General features: G+C 44.4%; 1 protein-coding gene across 1 annotated transcript; it reads right to left on the bottom strand.

Annotated features, from left to right (window-relative positions):
* Positions 1 to 12671: 12671 nt before the first annotated feature.
* LOC125553539 (probable protein phosphatase 2C 74) lies at positions 12672 to 16055 on the bottom strand. The gene is made up of 4 exons (XM_048717308.1): positions 15428 to 16055; positions 14179 to 14385; positions 13545 to 13715; positions 12672 to 13448 (listed from the first exon to the last, which is right to left on the bottom strand). The coding sequence occupies exons 1-4, from the start codon at positions 15968 to 15970 to the stop codon at positions 13110 to 13112; spliced, it is 1260 nt and encodes a 419-aa protein (XP_048573265.1). The 5' UTR covers positions 15971 to 16055; the 3' UTR covers positions 12672 to 13109.
* Positions 16056 to 16325: the final 270 nt, after the last annotated feature.

The following is a 16325-nucleotide window of genomic DNA, read 5'->3' as shown; positions in this document are numbered from 1 at the left end:
GAGACACCTCTCTGGTCAATAACCAATAGCGGGACCTGGATGCCCATATTGGCTCCTACATATTCTACGAAGATCTTTATCGGTCAGACCGCATAACAACATACGTTGTTCCCTTTGTCATCGGTATGTTACTTGCCCGAGATTCGATCGTCGGTATCTCAATAACTAGTTCAATATCCTTATCGGCAAGTCTCTTTACTTGTTCCGTAATACATCATCCCGTAACTAACTCATTAGTTGCAATGCTTGCAAGGCTTATAGTGATGTGCATCACCGAGTGGGCCTAGAGAAACCTCTCCGACAATCGGAGTGAAAAATCCTAATCTCGAAATACGCCAACCCAACAAGTACCTTCAGAGACACCTGTAGACTACCTTTATAATCACCCAGTTACATTGTGACGTTTGGTGGCACACAAAGTGTTCCTCCGGTAAACGGGAGTTGCATAATCTCATAGTCATAGGAACCTGTATAAGTCATGAAGAAAGCAATAGCAACAAACTAAACGATCAAGTGCCAAGCTAACGGAATGGGTCAAGTCAATCACATCATTCTCCTAATGATGTGATCCCGTTAATCAAATGAGAACTCATGTCTATGGTTAGGAAACTTAACCATCTTTGATCAACGAGCTAGCTAGTCAAGTAGAGGCATACTAGTGACACTCTATTTGCCTATGTATTAACACATGTATTATGTTTCCAGTTAATACAATTCTAGCATGAATAATAAACATTTATCATGAAATAAGGAAATAAATAATAACTTTATTATTGTCTCTAGGGCATATTTCCTTCAGTCTCCCACTTGCACTAGAGTCAATAATCTAGATCACATCGCCATGTGATTTAACATCAATAGTTCACATCACCATGTGATTAACACCCATAGTTCACATCGTCATGTGACCAACACCCAAAGGTTTTACTAGAGTCAATAATCTAGTTCACATCGCTATGTGATTAACACCCAAAGAGTACTAAGGTGTGATCATGTTTTGCTTGTGAGAGAAGTTTAGTCAACGGGTCTGCAACATTCAGATCCGTATGTATTTAGCAAATTTCTATGTCAACAATACTCTGCACGGAGCTACTCTGGCTAATTGCTCCCACTTTCAATATGTATCCAGATTGAGACTCAGAGTCATCTGGATCAGTGTCAAAATTTGCATCGACGTAACCTTTTACGACAAACCTTTTTGTCACTTCCATAATCGAGAAACATATCCTTATTTCACTAAGGATAATTTTGACCGTTGTCCAGTGATCTACTCCTCGATCACTATTGTACTCCCTTGCCAAAATCAGTGTAGGGTATACAATAGATCTGGTACATAGCATGGCATATTTTATAGAACCTATGGCCAAGGCATAGGGAATGACTTTCATTCTCTTTTTATCTTCTGCCATGGTCGGGCTTTGAGTCTTACTCAGTTTCACACCTTGTAACATAGGCAAGAACTCTTTCCTTGACTGTTCCATTTTGAACTACTTCAAAATATTGTCAAGGTATGTACTCATTGAAAAACTTATCAAGCGTCTTGATCTATCTCTATAGATCTTGATGCTCAATATGTAAGCAGTTTCACCGAGGTCTTTCTTTGAAAAACTCCTTTCAAACATTCCTTTATGCTTTGCAGAATAATTCTACATTATCTTCGATCAACAATATGTCATTCACTTATACTTATCAGAAATGCTGTAGTGCTCCCACTCACTTTCTTGTAAATACAGGCTTCACCGCAAGTCAGTATAAAACTATATGCTTTGATCAACTTATCAAAGCATATATTCCAACTCCGAGATGCTTGCACCAGTCCATAGATGGATCGCTGGAGCTTGCATATTTTGTTAGCACCTTTAGGATTGACAAAACCTTCTGGTTGCATCATATACAACTCTTCTTAAATAAATCCATTAAGGAATGCAGTTCTGTTTATCCATTTGCCAGATTTCATAAAATGCGGCAATTGCTAACATGATTCGGACAGACTTAAGCATAGATATGAGTGAGAAACTCTCATCGTAGTCAACACCTTGAACTTGTCGAAAACCTTTTTGCGACAATTTTAGCTTTGTAGATAGTAACACTACTATCAGCGTCCATCTTCCTCTTGAAGATCCATTTAATCTCAATGGCTTGCCAATCATTGGGCAAGTCAATCAAAGTGCGTACTTTGTTCTTATACATGGATCTCATCTCAGATTTCATGGCCTCTAGCCATTTCGCGGAATCTGGGCTCATCATCGCTTCCTCATAGTTCGTAGGATCGTCATGGTCAAGTAACATGACCTCCAGAACAGGATTACCGTACCACTCTGGTGCGGATCTCACTCTGGTTTACCTACGAGGTTCAGTAGTAACTTGATCTGAAGTTACATGATCATCATCATTAGCTTCCTCACTAATTGGTGTAGTAGTCACAGGAACAGATTTCTGTGATGAACTACTTTCCAGTAAGGGAGCAGGTACAGTTACCTCATCAAGTTCTACTTTCCTCCCACTCACTTCTTTTGAGAGAAACTCCTTCTCTAGAAAGGATCCATTCTCAGCAATGAAAATCTTGCCTTCGGATCTGTGATAGAAGGTGTACCGAACATTTTCTTTTGGGTATCCTATGAAGACGCACTTCTCCGATTTGGGTTTGAGCTTATCAGGTTGAAACTTTTCACATAAGCATTGCAACCTCAAACTTTAAGAAACGCCAGCTTACGTTTCTTGCCAAACCATACTTCATACGGTGTCGTCTCAACGGATTTAGATGGTGCCCTATTTAACGTGAATGTAGCTGTCTCTAATGCATAACCCCAAAAAGATAGTGGTAAATCGGTAAGAGACATCATAGATCGCACCATATCTAATAAAGTAAGGTTACAACGCTCGGACACACCATTACACTGTGGTGTTCCAGGTGGCGTGAGTAGTGAAACTATTTCACATTGCTTTAACTGAAGGCCAAACTCGTAACTCAAATTTTTTACTTATGTGATCATATTGTAGAAACTTTTATTTTTGTTACGATGATTCTCCACTTCACTCCGAAATTCTTTGAACTTTTCAAATGTTTCAGACTTGTGTTTCATCAAGTAGATATACTCATATCTGCTCAAATCATCTGTGAAGATCAGAAAATAATGATACCTGCCGCGAGCCTTAATATTTATCGGACCACATACATCAGTATGTATGATTTCCAACAAATCCGTTGCTCGCTCCATTTTTCGGGAGAACAGAGTCTTAGTCATCTTGCCCATGAGGCATGGTTCATAAGCATCAACTGATTCATAATAAAGTGATTCCAAAAGCCCATCAGCATGGATTTTCTTCATGCGCTTTACACCAATATGACCTAAACGGCAGTGCCACAAATAAGTTGCACTATCATTATTAACTTTGCATCTTTTGGCTTCAATATTATGAAAATGTGTATCACCACGATCGAGATCCAACAAACCATTTTCGTTGGGTGTATGACCATAGAAGGTTTTATTCATGTAAACAGAACAAAAAATTATTCTCTAACTTACATGAATAACCGTATTGCAATAAACATGATCCAAACATATTCATGCTCAACGCAAACACTAAATACCATTTATTTTAGGTTTAACACTAATCCTGAAAGTATAGGGAGTGTGCGATGATGATCATATCAATCTTGGAACCATTTCCAATACACATCGTCACTTCACCCTTAACTAGTCTGTGTTCATTCTGCAACTCCCGTTTCGAGTTACTATTCTTAGCAACTGAACTAGTATCAAATACTGAGGGGTTGCTATAACACTAGTAAAGTACACATCAATAACATGTATATCAAATATACCTACGTTCACTTTGCCATCCTTCTTATCAGCCAATTACTTGGGGTAGCTCCGCTTCCAGTGACCAGTCCCTTTGCAGTAGAAGCACTCAGTTTCAGGCTTAGGTCCAGATTTGGGTTTTTTCACTTGAGCAGCAACTTTCTTGTCGTTCTTCTTGAAGTTCCCCTTTCTTCCCTTTGTCCCTTTACTTGAAACCAGTGGTTTTGTTTACCATCAACACTTGATGCTTTTCTTGATTTCTACCTTCGTCGATTTCAGCATCACGAAGAGCTTGGGAATCGTTTCCGTTATCCCTTGCATATTATAGTTCATCACGAAGTTCTACTAACTTGGTGATGGTGACTAGAGAATTCTGTCAATCACTATTTTATCTGGAAGATTAACTCCCACTTGATTCAAGCGATTGTAGTACCCAGACAATCTGAGCACATGCTCACTGCTTGAGCTATTCTCCTCCATCTTTTAGCTATAGAACTTGTTGGAGACTTCATATCTCTCAACTCGGGTATTTGCTTGAAATATTAACTTCAACTCCTGGAACATCTCATATGTCCATGACGTTCAAAACGTCTTTGAAGTCCCGATTCTAAGCCGTTTAAGCATGGTGCACTAAACTATCAAGTAGTCATCATATTGAGCTAGCCAAACGTTCATAACATCTGCATCTGCTCCTGCAATAGGTTTGTCACCTAGCGGTGCATCAAGGACATAATTCTTCTGTGCAGAAATGAGGATAAACCTCAGATCACGGATCCAATCCGCATCATTGCTACTAACATCTTTCAACTTAGTTTTCTCTAGGAACATATCAAAAATAAAACAGGGGAGCTAAACGCGAGCTATTGATCTACAACATAGATATGCTAATACTACCAGGACTAAGTTCATGATAAATTTAAGTTCAATTAATCATATTACTTAAGAACTCCCACTTAGATAGACATCCCTCTATTCTAAGTGATCACGTGATCCATATCAACTAAACCATGTCCGATCATCACGTGAGATGAGTAGTTTCAATGGTGAACATCACTATGTTGATCATATCTACTATATGATTCACGCTCGACCTTTCGGTCTCAGTGTTCCGAGGCCATATCTGTTATATGCTAGGCTCGTCAAGTTTAACCTGAGTATTCCGCGTGTGCAAATGTTTTGCACCCGTTGTATTTGAACGTAGAGCCTATCACACCCGATCATCACGTGGTGTCTCAGCACGAAGAACTTTCGCAACGGTGCATACTCAGGGAGAACACTTGTACCTTGATAATTAGTGAGAGATCATCTTATAAAGCTACCGTCGAACTAAGCAAAATAAGATGTATAAAAGATAAACATCACATGCAATCAAAATATGTGACATGATATGGCCATCATCATCTTGTGCCTTTGATCTCCATCTCCAAAGCATCGTCATGATTTCCATCGTCACCGGCATGACACCATGATCTCCATCATCTTGATCTATATCAATGTGTCGTCACATGGTCGTCTCGCCAACTATTGCTCTTGCAACTATTGCTATCGCATAGCGATAAAGTAAAGCAATTATTTGGCGCTTGCATCTTATGCAATAAAGAGACAACCATAAGGCTTCTGCCAGTTGCCGATAACTTCAACAAAACATGATCATCTTATACAACAACTTATATCTCATCACGTCTTGACCATATCACATCACAACATGCCCTGCAAAAACAAGTTAGACGTCCTCTACTTTGTTGTTGCAAGTTTTACATGGCTGCTACGAGCGGAGCAAGAACCGTTCTTACCTACGCATCAAAACCACAACGATAGTTTGTCAAGTTAGTGTTGTTTTAACCTTCTCAAGGACCGGGCGTAGCCACACTCGGTTCAACTAAAGTTGGAGAAACTGACACCCGCTAGTCACATGTGTGCATAGCACGGCGGTAAAACCAGTCTCGCGTAAGCGTACGCATTATGTCGGTCCGGGCCGCTTCATCCAACAATACCGCCGAACCAAAGTGTGACATGCTGGCAAGTAGTATGACTTATATTGCCCACAACTCACTTGTGTTCTACTCGTGCATATTACATCAACGCATAAAACCTGGCTTGGATGCCACTGTTGGGGAACGTAGTAATTTCAAAAATTTCCAACACACATGCATGATCATGGTGATGCATAGCAAAGAGAGGGGAGAGTGTTGTCTATGTACCCTCATAGACCGTAAGCGGAAGCGTTTATCAACGTGGTTGATGTAGTCGTATGTCTTCACGATCCGACCAATCCAAGTACCGAAAGCATGACACCTTCGAGTTCTGCACACGTTCGGCTCGGTGACGTCCTTGCCTTCACGATCCAGCAAGAGGGGCGAAGTAGTAGATGAGTTCCGGCAGCACGACGGCGTGGTGACGGTGTGGGCGAAGAACAATCTCCGCAGGGCTTCGCCTAAGCACTACGAAAACTATGACGGAGGATAAACTAGAGGGGACGGGGTTGCCGGTACATGGCTTGGTGTTTCTTGATGTGTCTTGGGTGCTAGCCCTAACCCTCTATTTATATGTTGAGCCTTGGGGTCAAAACTTGGAGTAAAAGCCTCCACAAGTCGGTTTCACCCGAAAGGCAAGAGTCCTTCTTGGACTCTAGGGCCAGACGCCAGGGTTCCCGCAAAACTTCCTTTTGCGCTTTCCAAAAACCTTGTGGGCTTTCCCCTTTGGCCCAAATAAAGTGTTCTCGTACCCAAACATTTCGGGAAACATCCAGAACCACTTACACTAAATTCCGGAACCCTTCCGGAGTCCAAACACTATTATCCCATATATCAATCTTTATCTCCGGACCATTCCAGAGTTCCTCGTCATGTCCGTGATCTTATCCGGAACTCCGAATAACATTCGGTCACCAACATACATACTCATAGTACTACATCGTCAACGAACGTTAAGTGTGCGGACCCTACGGGTTCGAGAACTATGTAGACATGACCGAGACACCTCTCTGGTCAATAACCAATAGCGGGACCTGGATGTCCATATTGGCACCTACATATTCTACGAAGATCTTTATCAGTCAGACCGCATAACAACATACGTTGTTCCCTTTGTCATCGGTATGTTACTTGCCTAGTTCAATCTCGTTACCGACAAGTCTCTTTACTCGTTCCGTAATACATCATCCCGCAACTAACTCATTAGTTGCAATGCTTACAAGGCTTATAGTGATGTGCATTACCGACTGGGCCTAGAGATACCTCTCCGATAATCAGAGTGACAAATCCTAATCTCGAAATACGCCAACCCAACAAGTACCTTCGGAGACACCTGTAGAGCACCTTTATAATCACCCAGTTATGTTGTGACGTTTGGTGGCACAAAAAGTGTTCCTCCGGTAAACGGAAGTTGCATAATCTCATAGTCATAGGAACATGTATAAGTCATGAAGAAAGCAATAGCAACAAACTAAACGATCAAGTGCTAAGCTAACGGAATGGGTCAAGTCAATCACATCATTCTCCTAATGATGTGATCCCGTTAATCAAATGACAACTCATGTCTATGGTTAGGAAACTTAACCATCTTTGATCAACGAGCTAGTCGAGTAGATGCATACTAGTGACACTCTGTTTGTCTATGTATTCACACATGTATTATGTTTCCGGTTAATACAATTTTAGCATGAATAATAAACATTTATCATGAAATAAGGAAATAAATAATAACTTTATTATTGCCTCTAGGGCATATTTCCTTCACTCTCCGCCTTCAGGAACGCTGTGACACAAATGTTTCTCCGGTGTAATAAGGGATAGGCTCAGTCTGTATCTCTTTTCTTCAGGAACACTTTTGAGTAACCGTAGATCTCCTTTGTGATCCTCTTCTTCCTCACCCCCTTAGGGCATGTACAATGGTGGCATATGGATACAGATGCCCCATGATAAAAAGTTGCTTGAGGCATCTATATTGATTTTTTGTCCCCAGCGCAAGCTACTACTAGTGGGCCTCATCAAATAATATAAAATAGACTCTCACTACATATGCATCCCTACTCTCCACTCTAAAATTTTCAGCTTTATGCACCGGATCACACTTTTTCTTCCCAAGCACCAGCCTCCTACCGAGAATCCCGCTACACCATCTGAACCTATTTTTCCCCGATATCCAATCCTACATGGCCTGCGAGGCATCACCCTAGGGCTATGCATTGGCCATGTCCTTACTCCCCATGAAACTTTCTACAATACTTTTGAACTTTTGATATGAAATGTTCAGGTTGGTCTAAGTTCCACCATGGTTACAGTGAAAGAAGAACAATTTTTTTATGCATAAAGAAGAACAATTTGAAAAGTGAAACTTACGCCACAAGCACATGTCATGCAAATATCCCCCTATGGCCGTGCTAAATAATACTTCTGGAGTATTTCCAAATTTTGAATGCCTCACAAATAGTGTCTAGTTGGGGAGTATGCTGGCTATTAATTACTCTAGATCTTCCCAACTCAAAGCAAAAAAAAAGTTGGGTTTTCTATTTCTATGCCCCTCTTCGCTTAGTCCTCCTTAGTTTTGCCCAAACACACTTATTTTGCTCACTTATCCCCTCCACCGCGCACCCACCCTCACCAATGTCCAAACGGGGGTTTGTCGTTGGTCAAGGTAGTTGACTGTTAGCCTGCGCTGTTACTGACAAGTGGGGCACACCATGCCAGGTGGCGCTCTCACAATCAGCGGTGTGCGTGCATCCACATACATGAGTAGTTACATCATGGTTACGTCGGCGCTTTCACACACGGGCAGTATGCACGGCGTGGTTTCCCATGCAAGGAGCTGTGTCGCTGGCGTTCCCGGCAGGCATCTATTAATGCATTTTATAGCCGCGCGGGGGCGCACCGGCGTGCACAGTGTTCCAATCCCCTCCCCTTGCCGCCCCACAGCCTTCACCACCGTGCGCCTCTAGCAAACCCTAGCCACCTCCACCAAACCCTGGCCGCCTCCCCTTCCAGCAGCCGCAACAATGTCCAGGCAGAATGGACGTTGTGCGTATGTCATTCCCGGCCTGCCACGCGCCCTCCGGATCGAAGAAGGGTCGCTCCTCGCCCGCTGTGGCGTCATGGTGTCGCTGGACACACGCCTCCCAGCCAGATGGCACCTGAGCGCTAGGGGGGCTCCTGGTGGAGCATGTCCCCACCATCGGCACGCCGGCCATGTCACGCGCAATACATAACTTTCGGCAAAGCCTGCCGCTGGTGGAGTGGTCGAAGCAGCGCTACACGCTCGGCAGCCAGCGGTGGCCAGAGATCCCGGTGGAGGAGAACGGGGGCCGCATCCAGCACTTCGATGGCTGGTACCCATCGCCATCGCAGCACAACATCGACGAGAGGTACGCCTTCTAGGAAGGGTGTGCCTTCCCCGATGTCATGGCCATGTGCCGCGTCCAGCTCGGTCTGCAAACAGGCGACTGGGTTTCATAGTCGTGGGCCACCGCTCGATCCACGACGGGGGCCACACCCACAACCGGAGGAGGCAGTGCCGGTGCCAGCGGCAGCAGGGGCCTTCGCGTGCCCAAGCCGGAGCTAGCGACGCTAGGGACGAGCTTGCGCGGCCTCCTGCTCATGCCCAAGCCGGAGCTGGGGACGAGGTCGCGCGGGCCCATGCGCATGCCCAAGCCCGATCCCAGGACGAGCTCGCGCGGCCCCCTGCGTGTTTCCAAGTCGGAGCTGGAGCCGCCGCTGCTGGCGGAGTATAGGGGGCGGTGGACAGTGAACCCGGCGGCCCTGTAGACCTGTTGGGGCTACTTCTGGTGCTGCGCGAATCGACAAAGGGGCCGCAACGCCACCCTAATGACCCAGTGGACTCGTTGGGGCTGCGACAGGCAGTCGTGGCCTCGGTGTCTCACGTCACCATTGACCTTGTGAGTGATGACAACGACGACAAGGACGAGAAGAAGGACAACGATGACGACGAGGACTACTTCAGCGGCAGCAGCGGCTCCGACGTGGACGACATTGATCAGTAGCTTTGTTTAGGATGTTTGTACAAATTTTAAACTTTAAATGAAATTTGTGTTGTTTGAATGTCCAATTTGAATGTTTGTATCTATGCATGTTTGAATGTCCAATTTATGCCCAGTTTGCTTGTGTGTGACTAGTGGTCACCCAAATTTCATGAAGATGCAAAAAAATGGGCGTTTTCAATTGAAAAGTCTCAATTTTGTGAAGATTTTTTCCAGACTTGTTGTATTGCAAGTTTGATATTTTTTTCCCATAAACTAGTGCACATAAGATGGCTCAGTGCAAAGGCATTTGAATTTTTGAGCCTTTTTCATTTTCTTTTTTTTCAAATCGGGGTCAAACTCGCAATGTTGACCATTTGTACAAAACGGCTTGGAATTCCCACTTTCCTTGTCCCAAGTTCATCCATCACCAATATTATACCATAAAATGATTTTCCAAAAAAATCAGGAGCAATCTACATCACACTTGTAGTGCAAATTTGGGCCTTTTCTGATAATTCACTAAAATTCAACTAAATTCATGGAATATAGCAATATTAATCTGAAATTGTTGAAACCTGGTCAATGGCCATCCAATGTGGCCTGATTGTGATGAAAAATGAAATGGAACAAATTTCTAAATTATTTGAGGCACTTCCTTCACAAACAAATGTCATTTCCAGGGCTTGGAAATTGGAGAATTTATTTTTATTACAAAATAATTACAAATTCCTATTAAACATTGTCCAGAATGGTAACACCAGTAGTTGTGCCAAATTTGGGCATGTTATCATGGATTTTGCCATGTATGTGGCAATTTCCATATGCATATGCCTTGAAAATCCACACAAGTCCAATCTGGATAGTCAATTTTGTGAAGATTTTTTCCAGAATTGTTGCATTGCAAGTTTAATATTTTTCCCATAAACTAGTGCACATAAGATGGCTTAGTGCAAAGGCATTTGAATTTTTGAGCCTTTTTTCATTTTCTTTGTTTTTTTCAAACTGGAGTCAAACTTGCAGTGCTGACCATTCATACAAAATGGTTTGGAATTCCTACTTGGCTTGTCCCAAGTTCATCGACCACCAATATTGTACCATAAAATGATTTTTCAAAAATTTCAGGAGCAATCTACATCACACTTGTAGTGCAAATTTGGGCCTTTTCTAATAATTCACTAAAACTCAACTAAATGCATGAAATATAGCAATATTACTCTGAAATTGGTGAAACCCGGTCAATGGTCATCCAATGTAGCATGTTTTTTATGAGAAATGAAATGGAATAGATTTCTAAATTATTTGAAGTACTTCCTTCGCAAACAAATGTCATTTCCTAAGCTTGGAAATTGGAAATTTCATTTTTTTTTATTACAAAATAATTGCAAATTCCTATGAAACATTGTCCATAATGATAACACCAATAGTTGTGCCAAATTTGGGCATGTTATCATGGATTTTGCCATGTATGTGGCCATTTCCATGTGCATATGCCTTAAAAATCCACACAAGTCCAATCCAAATATAGTCCATTTTCTGAAGTTTTTTTCCAGACTTGTTGTATTGCAGTTTAATATTTTTCCCACAAACTAGTGCACATAAGATGGCTCAGTGCAAAGGCATTTGAATTTTCGAGCCATTTTCATTTTGTTTGTTTTTTCTCAAACTGGTGGCAAACTTGTAGTGTTGACCATTCATACAAGATGGTTTTGAATTCCTACTTGCCTTGTCCCAGGTTCATCCACCGCCAATATTGTACCATAAAATGATTTTTCAAGAATTTCAGGAGCAATCTACATCACACTTGTAGTGCAAATTTGGGCCTTTTCTGATAATTCAATAAAACTCAACTAAATGCATGGAATATAGCAATATTACTCTAAAATTGCTGAAACCTGGTCGGTGCCCATCCAATGTGGCATGCTTTTGATGAAAAAATGAAATGAAACAATTTTCTAAATTATTTGAGGCACTTCCTTTACAAACAAATGTCATTTCTAGGGCTTGGAAATTAGAAAAATGATTTTTTATTACAAAAAAAATGTAAATTCCGATGAAACATTGTCCACAATGTGGCCTGCTTTTGATGAAAAATAAAATGAAACAAATTTCAAAATTATTTGAGGCTCTTCCTTCACAAACAAATGATTATTGAGGACTAATCTAATTTCTGTGGCCTACTTTTGTTACTTTGCTTGTCCCAAGTTCATTCACCAAACCAATATTCAGTACTAAACTAATTTGGTTGACTAAAGTGCATCCGTCACACCAAATGGCTTGAACAAAACTATTAACACCCCAATGATATACTGCATATAGTGAGTAAACGGTTTGTTTCATGCTTCACTTCGTTTAGTGCATAAAATGGTGAGGACTGTTTCGAAAGTCATGTACACATACTTGGTCGGTTGGCTCTTGCGCCTCTCTTTGAGCGTCTAGTCTCGGGTTCGAGTTCTCATCCTGGCTTAATAAACCACCTCTTTTTCGGGTTGGCGCCTTCACTAACAAAGGTGTCCCACAAGCCAGTGACTGCGCCCATCACCTATGACCGTGAAGCCACTGACAAAGGTGTCCCACGCGCCAATAACTGTGACCACCACCTACGACCGTGCAGCCACTGACAGAGGTGTCCTAGAAGTCAGAATACGCGCCCACCATCTACGAGCGCGCAACCGCTGACAGAGGTGTCCCACAAGTCAGTATATGCGCCCATCATCTACGAGAGGATAGCCGTTGACAGGGGTGTCCCACGCGTCAGAAACCACGTTTGGGCTTTTGCGAGGGTGAGTCGTACGGTGGAGGGAAACGTGAGAACTGCCATAGAGCGTGGGCAAAACTGAGAAGAACTAAACAAAGAAGGCACGGAACTAGAAATCCCAAAAAAGTTACTCGAAATCTTCTGCAATTGCAGTGTGTCCACACAATCGATTTTGTTTTAGTACAAGCATGCGGGTGATATACATACATATACAGGGACAAAAAAGACATTGGAGATATAAAATTGCCCCTAAACGAAAAAGCAAACATGTGCATATGTACAGGTGATAAATTTAGGAGCTCTCTACAGTTGACCATCTCCGTCTTCATCTCTCCCTCGTCAGCTTTGATTTGTTAGTCCAAACTACTTCGTGACACCCTTCTCTGCATACTCTGCCCCAAAGATCTGAGGCCGGTCAGCAGGATTATTGTCCTCGCTCACCAGGATTCAGTTCCTAAAAATGCTAATTATCCGCACGAGTGCTCACGTTCTTCCTCGACGATTTGCAGAGCTCTGCCCTTGTTCCCAAAAATGTTGCGAGTATGTATCCTCTCCGTCTGATTCATTCGTCATGCTATTATATCGTGAACCTCTTGAGGTCGACCACCATGACGGTGATGTCATCCCTGCTCCCTCTACACCGCGCCATGTCCACGAGCTCCTTGAAGCACCCCGTGGAGTCCCGGCCGGCGCGGCTCCTGGAGACGGCGTCCACCGCCTCCTGGTTGGACACCTTGTTCCAGAGACCGTCGGAGGCGAGGACGAGGAACTCGCAGCCGGCGGTGAGGGGAAGCCTCCGGATCTCCGGCTCTGGGATCACCCAGCGCTTGAGGTCGGCGTCGCCGAACGCCCGCGACACGGCCAGGCAGTCCTGCACCCTCCACACGCCGTTGCTGCCGCAGCTCACGTAGCCACCCTGAACGAATTTTGGCTGTCAATCAGCTGCCTTTCTTCTCTATGATCGGTGTGACGTTGCGTGCATGCATGAATATATATGTGCACATTTGCGTACCGAGTTCTCGATGCGGGACCTCTCGTCCTCCCTCGCGGCGGTGTGGTCGGAGGTCACGGCAGTCGCCACACCGCCGCGGCACATGACGGCGCGGCAGTCGCCGAGGTTCGCCACGTAGATGTCGCCGTCCTTGACCAGCGCCGTTGCGGCACATGAGCCACCTCTCAGGCCCTGCGTTCACGAGGGACAAACAAAGAGTTAAATCCCTGCAACGCATCATTAACATTTCTACTAGAAAAAAGAAGATACGTTTTTGTCCTCCCAGTTGTTCCTAGTTACAAGTTCCATTTTAACCCCAAATTCAGACACTTTGACCCTTACTTTCAGCGTCAAACGGATTTGAACTCTGAACTGAAAACATTGGTAACATTAACATAGCTGTCAAACGTAGCAATCGCCAGTCACCAGAGGCGACACCTGGGCACCTGGGACACGGCGAAGGGAGCACTCGTACAATCTAAGCCAGCATCTTTCTCTGTCGCAATCATAGCAACGAACAAACCCTAATGGAGTAGTAGTGGACATCTATCGCCATTGTCGGCATGCAACACGCATCGCACAAACAGGAGGAGTCTGCATGTGTTGACGCGTTCAACTCGGCCGGAAGAGACCTGGTAAAAACAAAAGTACACACCTGCTTCACGAGCTCGCTGTCGGTGGCCAAGTAGGCGGCTCTGATGGCCGCCGTGACAGCATCCGTCGACCACGACGACGGTTCTGTTCCCTGCGCCTCCTCCGTCTTCGTGGCCAGCACAGCAGCGACCACGTTCTTGCCGAGGTGGTCGGAGACGAAGTCCACCGCTGCGCGGCCGCCGTGTCCGTCGTACACACCGTAGAATGCCTGCAAATGCGAAAGCATTTTGTTATTCCCTTGTTGGGCGGCGCGCGTACATCTTTATTGCCTAGGTCATGTGTGCCCTGACCGAGTCAGTTCAACAAGATAAGGGCACTTATTCCAAATCATAATTAGTGGCACGTTCAGCACATGCATAAGTCAACGCCCCCCTATACTGCTTGCACCCGTAAAAACGATCAAATTATTCCTGAAAAAAGTTCATATTTTGAGGAACTTTACCCCTTAGACAGTTTTTATGAAGGACAAATTGTGTATTTTATTTTAAATTTCTGAAAAAAACAAGCATATGTATGTTGCGGTGAGTACACAAATTTAAGTTTTCGTAAACAAGCATAACTAACCATGCATGATCTATGAAAATCAAACAACCAATGGGCTACTTTTTCACGCTAAATGATCATATGAAAACGTTGGGGTGACCCATGGCTCAATCTTAGAAATATTTAGTTAGATAGCCAATAGATCACTGTTATCTCATCTGTTTTTCTACATGCAAGTGCCCTAAAGTATGAGTTCTCATAGATGACTTACAAATAGTTATTTCTCGTTGCCGGAGATATAGAATAACTATTTAACTTTGTATACTAGCCATGAATGGTCGTATTTTCTTAATTTATTTCGCAAAAAAAAGAATGGTTGTATTTTCTTAAAAAAATATTAAGTACATCCATATAATTGAGGCCATAACTAGCATATACGATATTTATCGGATTTTGAAAAACTTTCAAAAGAGATTTTGTCCTTCCAAAACTCAGCTCATGTTAAAGTGCACCGCCTTACTATGATACAGTACTAATTTAGGAGACTTTGTGAGCCCCCAAATAATAAGGGACAAAGGCAAGCTAAGACCATATATAGTTTAGGATACATTTGAAAATCGTCATTTAGAGATGAGTAGATGACACGAAGGACATGGGAATTAAAATCGGTTTTGCTAGTATATATTTTTCAAGGAAAAATGTAGGCATGATGATGATCCACCCGAAGTCTGAAGAGAAGATATCGATCAATGAGAAAAGAATTTTACCAGCTGGGAATCTGCTCCAAGTTTCTGAGCGATCACGCCATATGCATCCTCCATTGCATGCCTGGCCCCTCTCCTGCTCGCCAGCCAAAACCCTTCCCCCTCCACCTCCACCTCGGCCTCCTTCTCGGCCACAACGGTCCCCCAGCCAGCCGCCACCTCGACGGCCTCAGGGGCGACGGGTATGACCAGCATCGACGGCCTCTTCCTCGCCCCCCGCGCCGCCTTCTTCGCGGGCTCGACCTGCTGCGCGGCGCCACCGCCGCCGTTGCACGCCGCAAAGGCGTCCACAGCCGGCGCAATCAGCAGCTGCTCCCTGGCCTCCCTCTGGTCACGCTCACGCAGCGCGTCCCCTACGGCGACGCTGAGAGCCGGGTGCGCCTTCCTCCGCATGGAGAGCGGCGCGGACGACGCAGGGGAGGTCGTGGCGGGCAGGGAAACCGGCGGGGAGCAGAGGACGGATGCCATGGCCTTGCGGAGGGCGCGGGCGAGGCGGGCGAAGGCAGCGACCACGGAGCAGAGGAACTGGACGGTGTACAACAGCATCGCCGGCAGGGTGGAGACGGACGGAGGCGGCAGAGGCAGTTGGACGGACCAGCTAGCGATGGCTAATTCTGGGAGGAGATCGATGAGAGGCTGCCACTAGCTGGCCGGAGTTAGGTTTTTATATATACAACATGGGAGAGAGAGGGTAACGAGGAGGAGGGGCAAAGAGAAGAGAAGGGGTCCTTGATGCTGACCGGTCAATGGAGTGACCAAATCACCTTGGCTAGGCTGGCCTGCCACATGCGGTTTAATACAATTCCGGCCTGGTTTTACGTGATCCCAATGGCGCATCCAGTTGTTGACTAGTGAGGAGCCGAGCGAGCCCCCCGGAGATTTGACAGCTCCGGCAATTGCT

This window comes from Triticum urartu, chromosome 4 (assembly GCF_003073215.2).
Source record: "Triticum urartu cultivar G1812 chromosome 4, Tu2.1, whole genome shotgun sequence".
Lineage (NCBI taxonomy): Eukaryota > Viridiplantae > Streptophyta > Magnoliopsida > Poales > Poaceae > Triticum > Triticum urartu.
The sequence above is the reverse complement of the archived record's forward strand: the minus strand, read 5'-3'. Positions and strand labels throughout refer to the sequence as shown.

Excerpts from the sequence above, each read along its gene's own strand:
- LOC125553539 (XM_048717308.1), bottom strand. The coding sequence starts at position 15,970 with ATGCTGTTGTACACCGTCCAGTTCCTCTGCTCCGTGGTCGCTGCCTTC. Across the intron at positions 14,386-15,427 it reads TTGGAGCAGATTCCCAGCTG|GCATTCTACGGTGTGTACGA; the intron begins GTAAAATTCTTT and ends TCGCATTTGCAG. Across the intron at positions 13,449-13,544 it reads GGTCCCGCATCGAGAACTCG|GGTGGCTACGTGAGCTGCGG; the intron begins GTACGCAAATGT and ends AAATTCGTTCAG.